The 21687-nt window shown below is 44.5% G+C and overlaps 1 protein-coding gene across 2 annotated transcripts in view; it reads left to right on the top strand.

The window, feature by feature from the left end:
* The window catches only part of LOC122932145, a 31119-nt gene extending 9457 nt beyond the window's left edge, over nt 1–21662 (top strand). The window contains exons 2-8 of one of the 2 annotated variants that reach the window (XM_044286393.1): nt 5294–6050; nt 9601–9638; nt 10937–11000; nt 11338–11418; nt 15920–15969; nt 19709–19754; nt 20473–21662. In XM_044286393.1, the coding sequence (XP_044142328.1) occupies nt 5294–6050; nt 9601–9638; nt 10937–11000; nt 11338–11418; nt 15920–15969; nt 19709–19754; nt 20473–20561 (1125 nt within the window). In that variant the 3' untranslated portion in view covers nt 20562–21662. The remainder of the gene's footprint in view (nt 1–5293; nt 6051–9600; nt 9639–10936; nt 11001–11337; nt 11419–15919; nt 15970–19708; nt 19755–20472) is intronic. The other variant, XM_044286394.1, reaches the window with a different exon arrangement.
* Nucleotides 21663–21687: the final 25 nt, after the last annotated feature.

Raw genomic sequence — 21687 nt, 5'->3', positions numbered from 1 at the left:
TCTCACGTATTTTTTCAGTAAAGACCTGTCATTTACTCATGAATTCTCCAAGTTTGCGGAAGATCCAGCCGAAACGCTACTGGGTTGATCACTGCAGATATTTTGTACGGACCGATAAATCTTGGACCCAGTTTCCAAGATGGCACTCTCAACTTAATATATGTAGTGGACAACCACACCAGATCACCCACACACAGGTCCGGACCAGTCACACGTCTCTTGTCAGCCATTCGCTTATACCTCTCACCCATCTTCTCCAAATTCCCTTGGATCGTCCGCCAGATGGAAGACAAGGCAGAAGAAAATCTCTCCTCCTCCGGCATCCCAAAGGAACCAGTCCCAGGAAAGGTACCAAACTGAGGATGAAAGCCGTATGCGCCGAAAAACGGCGACTTACCCGTGGACTCCTGCCTACGGTTATTCAAAGCAAATTCTGCTAGAGACAAGAATGAGGACCAGTCCTCCTGATTCTCAGCCACAAAGCACCTCAAGTAGGTCTCCAGGTTTTGATTAGTACGCTCTGTCTGTCCATTCGACTGCGGATGAAAAGCCGAAGAGAACGAAAGTTGAATGCCAAGCCGAGATCAGAACTCCCTCCAAAACCTGGAGACAAACTGTGTGCCCCTATCGGAGACCACATCCGAAGGAATACCATGCAATTTCACAATATTATCCACAAAAATCTGCGCAAGGGTCTTGTCGTTAGGCAGACTAGATAAAGATATAAAGTGAGCCATTTTACTGAAACGGTCAACTATCACCAAAATTACTGTTCTCCCGGAGGAACTTGGTAGATCCGTAATACAGTCCATAGACAAGTGCGTCCAGGGACGAGACGGAATAGACAATGGAAGAAGTGAACCAGCCAGTCGAGTATGAGCAACCTTTGACCGAGCACAGGTTTCATAAGCTGCCACGTAATCCTCAATGCTCTTACGTAACCCGGGCCACCAGAACCTCCGGGACACAAGATCAAAGGTCCACTTACCACCAGGATGCCCAGCAAGGACAGTATCGTGATGTTCCTTAAATACCTTGTATCGCAGGCCCTCAGGAACAAACAACCTTCCTGGGGGACAAGAACCAGGAGCCCCCTCCTGGGCTCCCAACACCTCCATCTCCAATTCGGAGTACAGAGCGGAGACCACCACCCCATCAGCCAAAATCGGAGCAGGATCCTCTGAATCACCTCCTCCAGGAAAGCTGCGAGACAAGGCATCTGCCTTGGCGTTTTTAACCCCTGGGCGAAAGGTAACCACAAAATTGAACCTGGTAAAAAACAGTGACCATCTGGCCTGTCTAGGGTTCAGACGCTTGGCAGATTGCAAGTAAGCCAAATTCTTATGGTCTGTATATACCGTAACGGGGTGAGACGCCCCCTCCAACCAGTGACGCCATTCCTCAAAGGCCAACTTGATAGCCAGCAACTCTCTATCTTAATTCCTCTCGGCGACCGAGAGCTTCTTGGAGAAAAAAGCACACGGGACCCATTTGCCAGGAGATGAACCCTGCACCAGTACCGCTCCAACCCCCACTTCAGATGCATCAACCTCCACGATGAATGGCTGAGACACATCGGGCTGCACCAGAATGGGAGTAGACACAAAATGCTCCTTAATAGCCGAAAAGGCCTGCAATGCCTCATCCGACCAGACAGAGACGTCAGCGCCCTTCTTAGTCATATCCGTGAGAGGTCTTACAATAGTGGAATAGTTTGAAATAAATGTCCTATAATAATTTGTAAATCCCAAGAACCGCATCAAAGCTTTCTGATTCTCTGGTTGGTCCCATTCCAGAACCGCCCGGACCTTTTCGGGGTCCATACGAAAACCAGAGTCAGAAAGCAGATATCCCAAGAATGAAGCTTCTGCACTGAAAATAAACATTTCTCCAATTGAGCATATAATTTATTCTCCCGAAGGATCGTCAAAACCTGTCTCACATGATCCTGATGGGTCTTCAGATCAGGAGAATAAATTAAAATGTCATTCAAATAAACCACCACGAACCTCCCCACCAGGTGATGAAAAATGTCATTGACGAATCGCTGAAATACTGCTGGCGCATTCGTCAACCCAAAAGGCATAACCAGATTCTCAAAATGACCCTCGTGCGTATTGAAGGCTGTTTTCCACTCATCCCCCTCCTTGATTCTGATCAGGTTGTAGGCCCCTCTCAAATCCAACTTGGAGAACACCATGGCTCCCACAATCTGATCAAAAAGGTCAGAAATTAAAGGCAGGGGATATGGATCCCGGACCGTAATACGGTTCAATTCCCGGTAATCCAAACACGGTCTCAGCGATCCATCCTTTTTCTTTACAAAGAACAAGCCTACTGCCACCGGAGACTTAGATGGCCTAATATGACCTTTTGCCAAACTCTCGGCGATATACTTTCGCATGACCTCTCTTTCGGGTTGAGAAAGGTTGTAAAGCCGAGATTTTGGCAATTTAGCCCCAGGGATGAGATTAACTGGACAATCATAGTCTCGATGAGGGGGCAATTTCTGAGCCCCACCCTCCGAAAAGACATCCGCAAGATCTGAGAGATACTGAGGTAAAATTGTAGTGGACACCCCAGAGATAGATGTGCCAAGACAATTATCCGAACAAAACTCACTCCAACCAATGATTTGTCTCACTTGCCAATCTATAATTGGCTTATGTTTAATCAACCACAGCAACCCCAAAACTATAGGAGCTGGCAAATCCTTCATGACAAAACAAGAAATAATTTCAACATGTGCATCACCCACCCTTAAGTGAATATCATGAACAATGTGAGTAAGACTCCTTTGAGAAAGAGGGGAAGAATCAATTGCAAAAACTCGAATCTCATTCTCTAAAGTGCAAGTACTTAGTCCTAGATTTTGAAGAAAAAGATTAGGTTTACCTCAGCACCACAATCAAGGAATACTTCAACAAAAAAAATTCTTGACTCTAGCGCCACCACAGCTGGAAGGAGAAAACGGGAACTGCAGGGAGCTTGCATACCTGCCTGCTCCACCACACCATTCACGCTACCAAGTGACAGGGAAGTTTTTTTTGCGGTTTAACATAAGGACAAGCAAAAATAAAATGACCACTCTTTCCACAATAGTAACACAGTTTGTGCAATTTCCTAAAGTCTCTACTATTAGAATGGTAAGAAACCTGACCCAGCTGCATGGGTTCCTCCGCTATCCCAGAGTTACCTGTAACATCACCCGGGGAGGTAGTAGAGACAAAATCACTCACAGAAGGGATCCCTTGCGCGGAGGGAGCCTTACACCTTTCTCTGATACGTCTATCTAACCTGACTGCTAAAGACATGGCATTCTCCAAAGAGTCTGGGTATTCATGAAAAGCAAGGGCATCCTTCAATCTCTCGGATAGCCCTTGACAAAACTGAGTGCATAACGCGGGATCATTCCACTCTGATTCCGTAGCCCATCTCCTAAACTCTACACAGTAAGCCTCTGCAGTATGTTTACCCTGAAATAAATTACGTAACCTCGACTCCGCCATCGAGACCCGATCTGGGTCATCGTAGATTAATCCCAGAGCCTTAAAAAATTCCTCCACCGACCGGAGGGCCCGATAACCGGGTGGTAGAGAAAAGGCCCAGGATTGCGCGTCGTTATGATTTCTCTCAAGAGATTAGTCTCCAGTGCTTCTCTGTGTATTCCCTGGAGCTTCATTATAGATGCAGAGCGCTAGGTTGTTTCTAGCTTACGTCCTTCCATATGCAGAGCGCTAGGTCATTACCAACAGGCGTTGCTGTGCTAGTCTCTTGTTTCCTCAAGGGGAGCCTTGGTTCTTCTAGATCCTTTCTCTGGCTCTCTAAGTGCATTTTTGTCAGCCTCTTGCACGGGACATCTGGCCCTGTCCCTTATCCCCTTGCGCTCTATTTTTTCCCACTCTGGGTGGAGCTGGGTGTTCCTTTGATCCTTCTGGCAGGTCTTGTTTTCCAGGCACCTGTCCTTGGGATCTTTATAGTCTCCCTTTTTCTTTGGAACCTTTTCATGCTAGGGTCTCTCCTGGTCCTGTTGGGTCACATGGTTCTTCTGCACCTGTGCATCCTTCTTTTTGCATGAGGTTTCAATCACACCATCGAGGACTACTTTAGGACGTCCCATGGTGCTGTGTCCCCCAATGCATTCAAGAGGAAACTGGATTTTTGTACTCGCCGTAAAATCCTTTTCTCGTAGGATGCATTGGGGGACACAGATCCCACCCTCTGTTTTTATTTACTCTCCCTGTCACCGGACTGCTGTTTCCCGGTCTGGGATATGTTGGTTCTTCGCTTTTGTTTCGCTCTTCTTCTGCTTTTAGTACGAACTGGATAGCCTAGTTCTGTGGAGATGGTATAGCCCACCTGGGCGGAGCAAAGCTTTTTTTTATATCTAGTGCCTCCTAGTGGAAGCTGGGCATATATCCATGGTGCTGTGTCCCCCAATGCATAGCATCCTACGAGAAAAGGATTTTACGGCGAGTACAAAAATCCAGTTTTTAGAGCAGGCATACTGTCTGGTAAGGTTGATCATAGTGACTGAAGCAAGCCCTATATCTCTGCAATCAGTATTACTGTTGCAGAAAAATTCTTATCTTTAGTTATTTGTAAATGAGGTCCATGGAGTACCAAGGGGCTGGCCTAGTCCCTCCGAGCATCATGCCACATCTACCTCTTCGTGTCACCATTCCTCCTCCCAGTGAGTTTGACAGAGCTAGGTATCCTCACTGCTCCAATGACTGGCCTTGAAATGTTGTACATGCGCCAGGGGCAGTACTATTGGTGCATGTTCAGTAAACATCTCAGAGCACGGATGACCACATGAGGTCTTCACTGTGGCAGCGCATGCGTAAGATTTCAGGGCCAGGCACCAGAGCAGTTAGAATGCCTGACTCACTGGGAGGGGGAGTGGCAGCAGGGAAAGGCGGAGGTGAAGCAGTGCTCCAAGGGGTTAGGCCAGCCTCTTGGTGCTCTGAGCACATCATTTTCATATAACTATAAATAAGAAATTCTGCAACACTAATGATGCTCTTTAGTTATTCTGGAACATCATTTCTTAGATCTGTGTGTTGTGCCATTTGTCTTTTATCCCTTGTAGAGATTTATGAATAAACTGACAACTGGTGTTACCAGTTTGGAACAGCAAAACAGAGTTATAAGAAAAATGCTTATGTCACAGGGGATTTACTAAAATAAACATGTCAGTAGTGGTAACCGGTTATCTTTCCGAACACCTTGCAGTATTAAAATTGCTTGAGTCAAGAGTTCTATTCAACCCAACATTGCTTGTTTCTTTCAGGATAACATGGCTGTAGAAGATGCACCGGATAGTGATGTCACTGATAACTCGTCATGTTCAGGCAATATAGATATAGACAAGACTCCAGAGAGACTGCTTGCTAATCCCTCAAGACGCTCTACTGAGGAAAACCATTTCATAGGAGAAGACCCTGATTGTTTACAAGATGAGGAAACACCAGACAGAATGTCAGCTCATTTTGCTAAAAGAAGAAAGACAACAAATGATATTTGGTCCTCAGGCAGCAATAGAGAAGACAGGTTGTGTAGGAGTACACTGGATGTACCTTCATGCTCAGCTAATTTTCCCCAGAGTAGAAGTGTGGCACCTCCTCTAGGTATGTCAGGTTGCATTAAGCTTCCTACTCAGCAGATACACTCTACCAACAGAAAGGAAAAGCTCCTCTCCGAAGGCTGTACAGATGCTAAGAAATCCACAAGGCCTGATACTTCAGAGGGATGTTCATCACATGTTTTGAACGTAGAACCAGCTAGGGACCTTGGCGCAGAAGAAAGTTCAGTAACACATCCGTCAGGGGATCTTTCTGTGACAGAACCAGAATCGCCTTCCTGCTCTCCTTTTATCCTGGAGAGAGATGGGAACAAGGTCGACGTGTCTACCAGTGTCAGTGATGCCTCACTGGAGAAAATGAAAAATAACATTAAAACTCTGTGGAGTGCATTAAACGGACAGAACAGAGGAACCGTTTCTAATATACTCAGTCCTCAACAGAGAAACTCTTTGCCAAGTAAACTAGGTGTGTCACGTCTTGTTGGAATAGAGGTCCAGTTGTAGGTCTCATTCACATGAATGTATTTGAGATCTGTATTAGGCCCCTTTCACATGAGCGAGTTTTCCACGCGGGTGCAATGCGTGACGTGAACACATAGCACCCACACTGAATCCTGACCCATTCATTTCAATGGGTCTGTGTACATGACGTTTATTTTTCACGCATCAGTTCTGCGTTGCGGGAAAAACACAGTATGTCCTATATTCTGCATTTTTCACGCAGCCCTGGCCCCATAAAAGTGAATGGGGCTTCAATGAAAAACGCATTGCATCCGGAAGCAAGTGCGGATACAATGTGTTTTTCACTGATGGTTCCTAGAAGATGTTGTTTGTAAACCTTCAGTTTTTTATCACGCGTGTGAAAAATGCATCAAAGCGCATTGCACCCGCGCAGAAAAAACTGAACAACTGAACGCAATTGCAGACAAAACTGACTGAATTTGCTTGCAAAATGGTGCGAGTCTCACTGAACGCATTCTGAACGCATCCAGACCTAATCAGTCATGCTCAAATTGAAAGCCAGTGTTAAGATTTCCCCATGCACATGCATGTGTGACCCAGCCGAGCATGCGTATGTTCTAGTAGGGGGAGCAAGCCACTGTCATACACTTAACATGTGCTGTCAGGGTAGAGTCGGGAGGCCCCATATACACTCGATGGTTGTACGATCCCCCCAAAATTGACAAATTTGCTGACAAACATGTACCGTAATGTGTATGGCCAGCTTTAGTCACTGGAACCATTGATATGGTCATAGGGGCACATTTATTAAGACTGGCATTTTAGACACCAGTCATAATAAAGCCCCATAGCTGGCGGACAATCCGCCAAAGTTATGAAGAGGCGCAGGGCTCTCCATAACATCGGCGCTTCCAGCGCCAGTTCTAAATATGGGACCGCTTCCTAGCTGTCTTACATTTAGACCTTTTTCTACACCTAAAATTTTTTAGACCTGGCATGAGTGGGGGAAAGTCGCAGATAGCGGCGCAATGGGCCATCTATGCCTGAAATACGCCTAATTTAGGCGTATTTCAGACTAATAAATGACCCCCATAATTTATACACACAGTCCACATGTCTGAACATGTATGTGCTCTGTATTATATGGGTTTTCTAGGATAAACATGTATGAGTTGTGCCTAGTAGTGATGCCCAGTCCTGCTGACAGTCCCCATCCCTTTAATTCTTTACACACAGCAGTTCATTTATATGGGTAGCTGTGCCTGCCGAACGGCAGAATCGGACATCTCTGTCCATATAGATGAGCTGCTGTGCCAATGATAGGGGACTGGAGTGCCCTTCATACTGTTCACTGGTTGGCATCCCTGTGGTTGGGCTTCCACTGATCACAGATGGATCACCTATCCTAGGCAATAGCAGATTGTGAACTTAAAGTGGCCCTGGAAAAAAAATACTAAGTGGCCCTATGTTGTAGGTGGGTCTAAATTTACAGAAGGCGGGGCAATGCAAGTAGGCGGGGTCAGCAATACTATAGTGCAAAATACTGCCCCAGCAGAACCAAATACCACAGCGCAGCACAATATGCTGCCCCAGAAGATGTCCCTCTGTGGTGGCCATGAATAGCTGCCATGTTCTGTCCTCCTCCTCCTCCACTTGTCTCTGGTAAAGATATGGTAAAGAGGGGCAAGGAGATGAGATGCGGCCACAGCTGTTGAATTCAGGAAGGCATGTGTGGTCATTGGCCGGGTACATGAGCACCTGATTCTCACAGCGTTAATTACAGCTGAGAGCTTATGTACCTGGCCAGCGCCAGAGAACAGGGCTTGGTTGCCCCCCTGGGCATTAGCCCACCGGGAAATTTCCCTGCAGGGTCTATGGCCAGTCCACCCTTGATCCTAAGGGTACATAATTAAAGGGGTTTTCTCACTTCAGCAAATGGCACTTCCGACAAATTTAATGCAAGGCACTTAATAATGTATTGTGATTGTCCATATTGCCTCCATTGCTGCCTTCATTCATTTTTCCATCACATTATCCACTGCTCATTTCCAGGGGTTATGACCACCACTGCAGCAGAGATACAAGGTGGCCAGATGCGATCTGCAGTGCGTGCGTGCCTATGCGCACTCCCACTGTCTTGGCCACCAGAGAGGCCGGCACGTTTTGCTATAGTGTGAAAGCACGGCCACCACTGCTGGACTACAGGGTGTTTGTAACTCCTGGAAAAAATCTGTGTATAATGTGATGGAAAAATGAATCCAGCCAGTAAAGGAGGCAATATGGATAATAACAATACATTAGTAAGTGGCTTGTATTAACTTTCTCTACTTGATTAATGCCAATTGCTGAAGTGAGACAACGCTGATTAATGCCAATTGCTGACCCCTTCTGTCATTTTTAGGATTTTTTCCAGGGCCCCTTTAAGTTACCAGTCCGCCCCAGGTTCTGTGGCTTCCATTTATAGCACTGTGCCAGATCCATCACAATGGACACAAGCAGCGGCCAACAGACCCTGCTGATGTGGGGTTTATCGGGCTCCACCACAGCAGTTTTGATGCAGAAAATAGCACGGCATCTGACACAGATGTAAACAGGGCCCAATATGTAGACATAAATGTAGACATAAATACAAAGCTATGCTACTTTTCATAATGGCCCTAAACTGACCATAGATATTCTATCATAGTCATTTTAGGGCTTGCCAGATATTTTTAATGCCCTCAGACAACCCCTTTAACATAATTGTACAGCACAATTCTATGTCATTTAAAGAGCTTGTCTAGTCTCATGATATGGAAGTCCTATCCTCTGGATAGAACACAGATATCAGGTCACTGGGGGTGGGACTCCTGACACCCCCACAATCGGCTTCAATGTCTGCCGGCAGAGGCGGTGAAGGGTGATTACAGCTTCTTCTCCTATTCACTTAAATAGAAGTGTAAGCTGTGATTATATGCTACAATCTAGACAGCACGCAGGTAGACACTGAAGAGGGCACAGTGCTTTAGGCCTCGACAAACATCTCATGTGGGGGTGTCGGGAGTTGGACCCCAGGATCTGATATTAAAGGGGTTTTCCGAGATTTTTATTGACGACATATCCTCAGGATAGATCATCAATATCAGATCGGCGGGGGTCCGAAACCTGGCACCCCCACAGATTAGTTGGTTGAAGAGAAGGCTGCGTGCCGTGTCAGCACAGCCTTCCCTTCATTGGTTACCTGTCGACATCGCAGCAGTGAGCAGATGTAATTACAAGAAGGCATCCCATTCACTTCAGGTGAACTAAAATGAATGGGACGGCTTCTTGTGATTGCACCTGCTCACCGCTGCGATGTCGCCGGCAAGCAGGTAAAGAATGCAGGTAAGGCTGTGCTGGCATGGCGTGTGGCCTTCTCTTCAACCAGCTAACCTGAGACTTGGTCATCAAAAAAATATCTTTGAAAACCCATTTAAATTCATGAACTATCCTGAAGATAGATCACTAATATCATGAGAACAGACAACCCCTCTAATAATTTACATTTCATAATGATCAATTTACTCTTATTTCAGGAATTCTTTCTGAACACTTGCGGAGCCATATTCCTCAGGTAAATGTTGCACTGTTAAAGTTAGATCCAGCAGACCTCTCTAGCTTTTTAGATTTTAAAGGCTATGTACACCTTTGCTCTGCTTGTTATTTTGCTTCCTAAGTAACTTCCAAGTAGTCTTTATTAAAAATACAATTCTGCCGAACAATTTGTGAAAGAAAAATCACAGAAAATAATGCACTATTACAATAGATGAAAACATTATACATAGACTAACCCTTATATGATAAAATCTGAGACTCTCAGCCAATATATTTTGATCAAAACACATCTGTGCCCGCCTACCCACGCCAATATGGTCTCAGTCAGGCAGGACCTACTCTAAACCTACCTATGCCGTTGGGCATCTACATTCAGGAGAGCAGACCTTGCACATATAGTGTGCTGCCCCTAGTCACCTCTATGTGCATCCAGCAACCAATGAGAGGAGAAGCATGCCCGCCTAATCAAGGTCGCCTGTGGGATAGGCAGGGCAAAAGCACACTGATAGGCGGGCAGAGATGTGTTTTGATCAAAATATATTGGCTGAGAGTCTGAGATTTTATCATATCAGAATAAGAGCTTAGTCCATATATAATGTTTGCATCTATTGTGCTAGTGCATTATTTTCTGTGATTTTGTCTTTTATAAATGTAGCCATTTTTGATTGGTTTGTACAGTTTGTGTGCACCACCTTTCAATAGCTAGCTGTGCTGCTGCTTATGACTTAGACTGGACGGCAGACTGCTGATGGCTACATGGCTGCTCAGGGCTCACAACACCCTCATCTCTTATATGGCATGGTGCTACTCATATCAGCTGGGTTGGGGCAAATTTATTTTAGAGAGGGGTATGGGCATTGAAAATTTACAGGGGAAAAGATCACATCAGCAGAATCAGTGTAGAGAGAGAGGAGAGACCCTATGGCAGACTCTTCAGGGGGAGGGTGTTAAAATCACACACAGGCAACATCATGGTAGAGAGTGTCACAGCAGAGGAAGGAAAAAACACACAGACTGTATTAGAAGGGGAAAGTGGTACAAAAATCTACTACATGAGGTCATGCTCAAAGCAACAATCTGGATTCACAGAATTCACTTCCATCCTGTATTACTGGGAGGGAAACCCCACTTGATAAAAGTTTGTAACTAGGAGCATGTTGCCTACTGCATAGCAAGGAGTGTGTAAATGAAGGCTTGGATAATGCCGTCTTTGTGCACATTTTTGAACTCTTGTTAACCACTAATCTATGTGCGAATCATGTTTTCCTCAAAGGTGTGCATCAATTTTATGTTTGGCCCCTCTTTTTTTTCTATCAGATACAGAGTACTATAGAGACTTCAAAAAGAAAAACAGCCAAGAATGCAGAACACAGCAAAGATGGTAAAGAAATAAAAATCCTATGAATTATTTGAGGCCTCGTGCACATGGACGTTGCCGTTTTGCAGTCAACAACCCATGGATCTGCAAAATACAGACTCTAACTGTTTACATCCTTCACTTTCCTCAGTCCCTTTTATAGAAATGTCCTGTGTGGGAATGAATAGATGTGCAACTGGTCATCTTCTCTCTCCTTTAGTGGAAATAGTAAAGAACTCCTCCTAAATGTGACAGAGAGCACATGTTCTCTTTCATTGGTAAAGGGGGTGATAACATGCAATAAAGTTCCTGTATGCTCCCAGATTGTGTAATCTGCAGCTTCCCACCTCCTCTCTTGCAGACACACAGAACCAACTTCATGCTGCTCCTCAACTTCAATCAAATATTGAATCTACAATATTGAGCCCAGCAACATCTGAAGGTTAGTATGCAATATGTTTTATTGGACTACAAATAAAGGAATAACTTTATTAAGCAAATGCTACATTTTGGAGGTTTTGTGTCTTGGTTTTAATCTTAAGATTACCTGTTTCATTTATACAAAGATCTAAATTCTAACAATGTAGTCATAGCAAGCATGTACGTATTGTTCTCACTATAAGACACATTCCAGGTTTAGACAACAACAAAAATGGAAAAAAATATTTTCAACTTTTTAATCTTCCTTGGTGGTTTAATAAAATGGAGGGGTTCATAGAAACCTTAGTGTCTCCTCTGCTGATCATTGTAACAAAAATCAATGATGCATATACAGTCGTGGCCAAAAGTTTAGAGAATTACATAAATATTGGAAATTGGAAAAGTTGCTATAATAGCAATTTGCATATACTCTAGAATGTTATGAAGAGTGATCAGATAAATTGCATAGTCCTTCATTGCCATGAAAATTAACTTAATCCCCAAAAAAACCTTTCCACTGCATTTCATTGCTGTCATTAAAGGACCTGCTGAGATCATTTCAGTAATCGTCTTGTTAACTCAGGTGAGAATGTGTCACGACCCTTGGTCATGGTCGTGACTCCAGTAACCGCATGCAGTTGCCTGCGGTCTTGGTGTTGTTGTCAATCACAGGTGAGGGCTATAGTATGTTGCCTCACCTGTGGTTGCCGCTGGCAACATTGTGTATGTGGCAGCAGAGCAGCCTGAGCGGTGCTAGGCAGCTTGCTGCAATAGGCATGCGGTTGCACCTGGCAACCTCTCTTTTTAGGTGTGCCTTTTATCGGTGTGCACGGGGTGTTATATGTGTTGTGTGCACTTCCCCTTTAAGTTGATGTCTTCCCTTCCCTGGTGTTGGAAGGGTTAACTTCCTTCCTAGTGTGTGTGCGCACTGGGTGTGTCTGACTGTGGGTGTGGCTACTTTGCCCTATAAAGCCTCAGTGGAAGGCAGTAGTCAGAGAGGGTGCTTCAGCCATGCTTGCTGGAGACATCCTCATGGTTATTTACCATCTGCCAGTGAGGGCCACCCTTCTGGTCATAAAATTATGTTACACGGTGTTATGAAGGTGTGTGTGGGGTTTCCTTTTTATTGCAGCTTATGGTCCTGGGTTCCTGTGTGATGTCTGGTGTGTGCTGTGTTCTTTGTGTTCTGAACAGCAGCACTTGCACATGGGTTCCAGGCTTTGTTGTCTGTGGCAGGTGAGTGTTGTGTTGGTTGCATTTGCCTGTCACTGCCATAAGTTGTTTTTGTTCCCCTTGTTGCTTGGCCACTTTAGACTCCTGTTTCTCCGTGTCCAGGAGGAACGGGCTGTCTACCCAGCTCCTAGTTCAGGGAACGACGGAGGGTCAGTAGGGATCCGAGGTTCCTGAGCATGGGCCCTCCTACCTTTTAAGGGTGGCTCATGCAGCTAGGAGTCAGGGTCAGATTAGGGAAGCGCTAGGAGGTGACCTGCTCCCTAATTCTGTGGTTCTGGCCAATTAGCAACCTTACCATCACCTGGCACCGCACGGCTGAGGGTTTTCCCCATCCTCAGCCGTGACAGTATGACCAGAAGGGTGGCCCTCACTGGCAGATGGTGAATAACCAGGAGGATGTCTCCAGCAAGCATGGCTGAAGCACCCTCTCTGACTACTGCCTTCCACTGAGGCTTTATAGGGCAAAGTAGCCACACCCACAGTCAGACACACCCAGTGCACACACACACTAGGAAGGAAGTTAACCCTTCCAACACCAGGTTAGGGAAGACATCAACTTAAAGGGGAAGTGCACACAACACATATAACACCCCGTGCACAGCGATAAAAGGCACACCTATAAAGAGAGGTTGCCAGGTGCAACCGCATGCCTATTGCAGCAAGCTGCCTAGCACTGCTCAGGCTGCTCTGCTGCCACATACACAATGTTGCCAGTGGCAACCACAGGTGAGGCAACATACTATAGCCCTCACCTGTGATTGACAACAACACCAAGACCGCAGGCAACTGCATGCGGTTACTGGAGTCACGACCATGACCAAGGGTCGTGACAGAATGTTGACGAACACAAGGCTGGAGATAATTATGTCAGGCTGATTGGGTTAAAATGGCAGACTTGACCTGTTAAAAGGAGGGTGATGCTTGAAATCATTGTTCTTCCATTGTTAACCATGGTGACCTGCAAAGAAACGCGTGCAGCCATCATTGGATTGCATAAAAATGGCTTCACAGGCAAGGATATTGTGGCTACTAAGATTGCACCTCAATAAGCAATTTATAGGATCATCAAGATCTTCAAGGAAAGAGGTTCAATTCTTGTTAAGAAGGCTTCAGGGCATCCAAGAAAGTACAGCAAGCGCCAGGAACGTCTCCTAAAGAGGATTCAGCTGCGGGATCGGAGTGCCACCAGTGCAGAGCTTGCTCAGGAATGGCAGCAGGCGGGTGTGAGTGCATCTTCACGCACAGTGAGGTGAAGACTTTTGGAAGATGGCCTGGTGTCAAGAAGGGCAGCAAAGAAGCCACTTCTCTCCAAAAAAAACATCAGGGACAGATTGATCTTCTGCAGAAAATATGGTGAATGGACTGCTGAGGACTGGGGCAAAGTCATATTCTTCGATGAAGCTTCTTTCTGATTGTTCGGGGCATCAGGAAAAAGGCTTGTCCGGAGAAGAAAAGGTGATCGCTGCCATCAGTCCTGTGTCATGCCAACAGTAAAGCATCCTGAGAACATTCATGTGTGGGGTTGCTTCTCATCCAAGGGAGTGGGCTCACTCACAATTTTGCCCAAAAACACAGCCATGAATAAAGAATGGTACCAAAACACCCTCCAACAGCAACTTCTTCCAACAATCCAACAACAGTTTGGTGAAGAACAATGCATTTTCCAGCACGATGGAGCACCGTGCCATAAGGCAAAAGTGATAACTAAGTGGCTCGGGGACTAAAACGTTGACATTTTGGGTCCATGGCCTGGAAACTCCCCAGATCTTAATCCCATTGAGAACTTGTGGTGAATCCTCAAGAGGCGGGTGGACAAACAAAAACCCACTAATTCTGACAAACTCCAAGAAGTGATTATGAAAGAATGGGTTGCTATCAGTCAGGAATTGGCCCAGAAGTTGATTGAGAGCATGCCCAGTCGAATTGCAGAGGTCCTGAAAAAGAAGGGCCAACACTGCAAATACTGACTCTTTGCATAAATGTCATGTAATTGTCGATAAAAGCCTTTGAAATGTATGAAGTGCGTGTAATTATATTTCACTACATCACAGAAACAACTGAAACAAAGATCTAAAAGCAGTTTAGCAACAAACTTTGTGAAAACTAATATTTGTGTCATTCTCAAAACTTTTGGCCACAACTGTAGTCACCTCAATAAATGTATCTAAGTACATGTGTCGTAGCTCCATGGTGTCCTGCCATTATTGTTCTGCTAGATTTAGTTATTTTTTTGTTGTTTTTTTTACTCTCCTTTATCATGACATTATACAAACACACATAGCTCTACAGAATGCACCATTATAACACACAGCTCTGCTGAACACACACACAGCTCTCCTCCCACTGATGACATCATCAAAGGTCTTTAAAGCTGCAGTAAGGCTACTTTCACACTAGCGTTCGGGTTTCCGTTCGTGAGCTCCGTTTGAAGGAGCTCACGAGCGGACCCGAACGCAGCCGTCCAGCCCTGATGCAGTCTGAATGGAGGCGGATCCGCTCAGACTGCATCAGTCTGGCGGCGTTCAGCCTCCGCTCCGCTCGCCTCCGCACGGACAGGCGGACAGCTGAACGCTGCTTGCAGCGTTCGGGTGTCCGCCTGGCCGTTCGGAGGCGTGCGGATGCGTGCGGATCCGTCCAGACTTTCAATGTAAGTCAATGGGGACGGATCCGTTTGAAGATGCCACAATGTGGCTCAATCTTCAAGCGGATCCGTCCCCCATTGACTTTACATTGAAAGTCTGGACGGATCCGTCCCAGGCTATTTTCACACTTAGCTTTTTTTTGCTAATATAATGCAGACGGATCCGTTCTGAACGGAGCCTCCGTCTGCATTATTATGAGCGGATCCGTTCAGAACGGATCCGCCCGAACGCTAGTGTGAAAGTAGCCTAAGTTGGAGCTTTCTTCATCACAAGCTCTCTCACTGATCCAGCAAAACACTATGAGCTCGGCTGGATCAGTGAGGGAGGTTTGCCATTGCTGGAACACCTTGACTGCAAGCTATAAGATGCAGGCACGTTTTAGGAATATTTTTTTTTCTAAAAAAGTGTGTCTTATAGTCCAAAGATGCAGCAAATAAAATAAAGATATATTACCTATGTCATTTGCTATGAATGTGTTAATCTCTCTATCTCTCTTCCTCCTATAATGTCTATATGTCCTACTAAGGCATATGGAGAGGGGTTGTCTTCTTGAGCCAACCTCCATTAGAGAGTGCTTGCTATAGCATGCATGTGTCATTCTTCTACTTCTTCTTTCTAATGCTAGATAATAGTTTTTTACATTTGCAGGCCAGGCCACCTCTGAAGGATCACCAAGCCCAAACACAAAAGACCAACCTGTAAGTGCAAGAGTATGGTCTCTTTTATATCAAACTTTTACTGTAAATAGGAAGTAGTGACCACTATTGTATGATATTGGAGAAATGTTGAGTAATTAAGGGGCCATTTATTATTCAGAAATACACCTATTTTAGTCATGTTTCAGGTGCAAATTGCGGTTAGTTGCGGCGCAATCTGCCACTTTTCCCCACTCACGCCAGGTCTAAAAAAAATGTAAGCCAGATAGTTATGTAGAGGCCTGCGTCTCTTCATAACTGTGGCGGATCCACCGCCAGATATAGGGGTTGTTAAGACCGTTGTCTTAAACGCTAGTCTTAATAAATGACCCCCTAAATGTTTGTCCTTTTAGAAAGTGTGCCAACATAAAATGCTATCCATCAGCTTGTATAGAATCAGGGTCTGTGATACACCTAAAACGATACAATAATGTCAGTACCGTACAAGGATCACAGCGTTCAGAGGTACGAACAGTCCCCAAAGCCAGGAGGATCCCCCGCACCGCATCTACATGAGGTTATTCCTAAAGATACTGCACACTCCTAAACATGCTTATTCCTTACTTTTTTTTGTAATTTTCATGACTGTCACAGGAACAACCGTAACATTTGCAGTCATAAAACGTGTGGCACCAAAGATACTAAACACAGAAAACAGTAGTTAGGTTATATTCAGAAGTGTCTGTCATGTCCGAATTTAATAGTGCAACTGAAGCATTTTAGCAATTTAGTGGCAGTTACTGCAAAAAATAAAATAAAAAAATCATGACATCTAAATATAATCTCATTGTTTGCTGTGTGACTACACCCTAAGGCCTCATGCACGCGACCGTTCCGCAAATTGCGGAACCGCAAAACACAGAGGCCGCCCGTGTGCCTTCCGCAATTTGCGGAACGGAACAGGCGGCCCATTGTAGAAATGCCTATTCTTGTCCGCAAAATGGACAAGATTAGGACATGTTATTTATTTTTTTGCGGTGCCACGGAATGGAGCAACGGATGCGGACAGCACACGGAGTGCTGGCCGCATCTTTTGCGGCCCCATTGAAGTGAATGGGTCTGCACCCAAGCCGCAAAAACTGCGGCTCGGATGCGGACCAGAACAACGTTCGTGTGCATGAGGCCTAAGGCTACTTCATCTAAGGCCGTGGTAAATCTGTACCAAAAGTCCACTGTTTTACAATCCACTAAATTACAATGCAGTACATGTGAATGGGTTTTTCAAAACCTCATGAATGTGCAGCAAATAAAAGTCTGCAGGGAATTAAGGACATGCTTTTGACTGTGAAATCATTGTGAAAATATATGTTATAGAATTGCAATGCACTTCACCCTTAAACTACTGCAAATCCCAACAAAACCAGTTCATATACAGGTCCTTCTAAAAAAAATTATTTTCTGTAATGTACTGATAAACATTAGACTTTCATATATTTTAGATTCATTACACACCAACTGAAGTAGTTCAAGCCTTTTATTGTTTTAATATTGATGATTTTGGCATACAGCTCATGAAAACCCCAAAATTCCTATCTAAAAAAATTAGCATATTTCATCCGACCAATAAAAGAAAAGTGTTTTTAATACAAAAAAAGTCAACCTTCAAATAATTATGTTCAGTTATGCACTCAATACTTGGTCAGGAATCCTTTTGCAGAAATGACTGCTTCAATGCGGCGTGGCATGGAGGCAATCAGCCTGTGGCACTGCTGAGGTGTTATGGAGGCCCAGGATGCTTCGATAGCGGCCTTAAGCTCATCCAGAGTGTTGGGTCTTGCGTCTCTCAACTTTCTCTTCCCAATATCCCACAGATTCTCTATGGGGTTCAGGTCTGGAGAGTTGGCAGGCCAATTGAGCACAGTAATACCATGGTCAGTAAACCATTTACCAGTGGTTTTGGCACTGTGAGCAGGTGCCAGGTCGTGCTGAAAAATGAAATCTTCATCTCCATAAAGCTTTTCAGCAGATGGAAGCATGAAGTGCTCCAAAATCTCCTGATAGCTAGCTGCATTGACCCTGCCCTTGATAAAACACAGTGGACCAACACCAGCAGCTGACATGGCACCCCAGACCATCACTGACTGTGGGTACTTGACACTGGACTTCAGGCATTTTGGTATTTCCCTCTCCCCAGTCTTCCTCCAGACTCTGGCACCTTGATTTCCGAATGACATGCAAAATGTGCTTTCATCCGAAAAAAGTACTTTGAACCACTGAGCAACAGTCCAGTGCTGCTTCTCTGTTGCCCAGGTCAGGCGCTTCTGACGCTGTTTCTGGTTCAAAAGTGGCTTGACCTGGGGAATGCGGCACCTATAGCCCATTTCCTGCACACGCCTGTACACGGTGGCTCTGGATGTTTCTACTCCAGACTCAGTCCACTGCTTCCGCAGGTCCCCCAAGGTCTAGAATCGGTCCTTCTCCACAATCTTCCTCAGGGTCTGGTCACCTCTTCTCGTTGTGCAGCGTTTTCTGCCACACTTTTTCCTTCCCACAGACTTCCCACTGAGGTGCCTTGATACAGCACTCTGGGAACAGCCTATTCATTCAGAAATTTCTTTCTGTGTCTTACCCTCTTGCTTGAGGGTGACAATGATGGCCTTCTGGACAGCAGTCAGGTCGGCAGTCTTACCCATGATTGTGGTTTTGAGTAATGAACCAGGCTGGGAGTTTTTAAAAGCCTCAGGAATCTTTTGCAGGTGTTTAGAGTTAATTAGTTGATTCAGATGATTAGGTTAATAGCTCGTTTAGAGAACCTTTTCATGATATGCTAATTTTTTTAGATAGGAATTTGGGGTTTTCATGAGCTGTATGCCAAAATCATCAATATTAAAACAATAAAAGGCTTGAACTACTTCAGTTGGTGTGTAATGAATCTAAAATATTGAAAGTCTAATGTTTATCAGTACATTACAGAAAATAATGAACTTTATCACAATATGCTAATTTTTTTTAGAAGGACCTGTACACTGTAAAATAACTGTGAATTCTAGACATGCTGATTTTATAAATCCGCAACATTGCCCTTTTTGTTGCAGATTTGCCCAGAATGTATGCATTGCAGTGAGTGAAATATGCCACTAAATTCTGTAAAGGAACTTGCATTCACCAAGAAGTGGGTACAGAATGAACTTATGCACCCGGGCACATATGTTATTAACTACACCTCGGAATAGAGTTACAAATGAACACTGACACAACATGTATACATACTGGATACTGGCATGAACTCATACACACATTTTGGTTTGTATGTATACACATGCAATAACTGAGTTTGCACAATACACACATCTGTCTATTAATGCAAGGCTTTTAGCAAAGCGGAACAAGCGGGCGCAGGGCAGGAGCTCAGCATAACACATCACTCCTTCCTGTGCCCGCTCTGCTAAAGCCTGGCATAGCACATGGTGGGAATGGTGTTCTAGCGTTTCCCAAGATGCAAAAAGAGGACCACCTTCCATGTGTTTGGGGGTCTGCCACATGCTGCTAGGTCAACTCCAAACACGTTTTCTTATGTTTTTCTTGAAGCAATGTTTTGTTTTGTTTCATTCTCCACTCTTTTCTCTGTTCCCCTCTGTGGAGTGTATGGCTCATAGTGGTCCTGTGGTCAGATACTTCCATCTCCACTGTGGATCTATGGAGCTCCTTCAGTGTTACCTTTGGCGTCTTGCAACAAACAAGAATAATACCCAGGCACTGTAACATCAGAAGACTTAATAACCCTGCCATTTTATACTTTCAGGCTGACAATTATCTGCATGAACCTTTGAAAAATCAGAAAAGTTCAGGTATGTATTCTTGTGTTGGATAGTTTTATCTTGTGATACATTACTTGTTACTGCCATTTATTTTTTTCTGCTTTTTCTTGTTCTCACAGAGGTGTAGCTAGGCATTCTTTCACCCAGGGCTAAATGCAGTTTCCCCTACCTGAGGGCAGTAGATACTGGTGACAAATACCTTGAGCAAAACAAAATCACTATTGACTAGCTGCAGAGGAAATCAAGGACTGGAATCCGCTTAATGCAGAGCTCAAGCTTAGGGGTCCTTGTATACTTCAAATCCTTACTCTCCCCGATCTCTGATTATTGGCAGTTTTCTTCCTATACAGAGTATAAGAAATGAGCGGTCATCTGCAGCGTCATGTGGTATAATATGTTCTGTGCGTGCTTACCTTTGCGCCCGATATGGATTTTTAAAAATGTTATACTAATTTTTAAACTGAATTTTTTTTTTATGAAAAATTATTAATTTAGATGGTGCTTTTTTTAACGGCCTTTTTTTTAGAAGTCCCCTAGAATAGTAGGGGACTTGAAGCTGTGATAATCTGATTGCATACATAATGCTTTGGAATACTTTAAAGGGTTGACCGAGTTATGTAAAAAAATAAAAATAGCACTGTAAGTCTGATGGTCAGCGATATATACATAAGCTAAGAACGTTTTCGGCAAAAAAAAAATTATATTTCCTAATTTCCCTGGTTCTCTTCTGCCCTTTGTTTACCTGCAGTAACAACAATCTTTGAGGTTTCCCTACCTGTTCTTGTGCAATGCTCCGCAGAACTCCTCCAGTCTGTCAGCTCTGTCCCTGCAGTATGAGAAGGGAAGATCCCATGCCCAGTATTTGTCTCTTTACTGCCTGGAGAAGAGGAAGCCCTGCAGCTGCTCAGCAAAGACTTTAGCCCTGAGTCTGTGCTGCTGATGGTAGAAGGGGTTAAACTTTCCTGAAGAATCCAGTGGGAGGGAGACACAGAGCAGATGGCAGTGCAGGGGTGTGTGGCCAGCACAGTGACGTTTCGTGCACTGACACAGACTTGGTCCCCAGGCTTGTGAAACATTATCAGAGCAGGGAGAGGAGCTGACATCACAGGTCATATGAAATATGAGAAAGGGACCACTGCAGATGAAGTGAGTGAATTATAAAGCTCTTCGATTTGATTAGTAAGAAACATATAAAGAACAAAAAAAAAAACTCTGACAACACCTTTCATATTTCGTAGCATTTTAATGTCAGTGTAATACTGTCTGACAACCAATTAGCCATCTTTCTGGCATAGATTGATAGACTGATACCAATGGCAGACCTAGGGGCCTTTGTTAGGCTCCTAGGTGCCATGGTAATGCATCAGCACCCTATAAGCCCCCTCTATCTTTCAAGCTCTGTAGATGCTGCAGTTGCTATTAACCGCAGCATCTAAGAGTTTAGATGGCCAGGATTGGAGGCTTCTCTGATCTCACCAAGTTCACGTGCTGTTGATTCTGCAGGCCCAGCTCTTCTGCTCCTGCAATCGTTATGACGTACCTGTACATCATGGTGCTTTAATATGTGGCAAACCATGACAATTCAGGTGCATAAAGGGGTTAATACTGGTCAAGTTTAGATAGCATAAAACTAGATGAAACCGGCAGAAACTGTGCTAAATTTATCACAGTGGTGCATGCTGTGTGATAAATTTGGCACGTCTTGACATTTTTAAGTTGCTTGCATAAACCTTGTGTAAAATATGTAATAAATGTGGTGATTGGCATGTACAGTATGCTTGTTTTATGGAGCAACTTGACCCAGAATTCTGGTGGAATTTGCTTGGTAAATCCTTTCCAAAAACTTGTAAAGTATGGACAATTACAATTTTGTTGCCATTTGGACATAGGCCCTGATTTATCACGCCTTCATGCCAAAATTCCGGCTTTTCTCATTGGGTGGAATAGAAAAACTGGGAGTAGT

Source organism: Bufo gargarizans, chromosome 3 (assembly GCF_014858855.1).
Source record: "Bufo gargarizans isolate SCDJY-AF-19 chromosome 3, ASM1485885v1, whole genome shotgun sequence".
NCBI classification, from domain to species: domain Eukaryota; kingdom Metazoa; phylum Chordata; class Amphibia; order Anura; family Bufonidae; genus Bufo; species Bufo gargarizans.
This window is presented reverse-complemented; position numbering and strand designations above follow the sequence as displayed.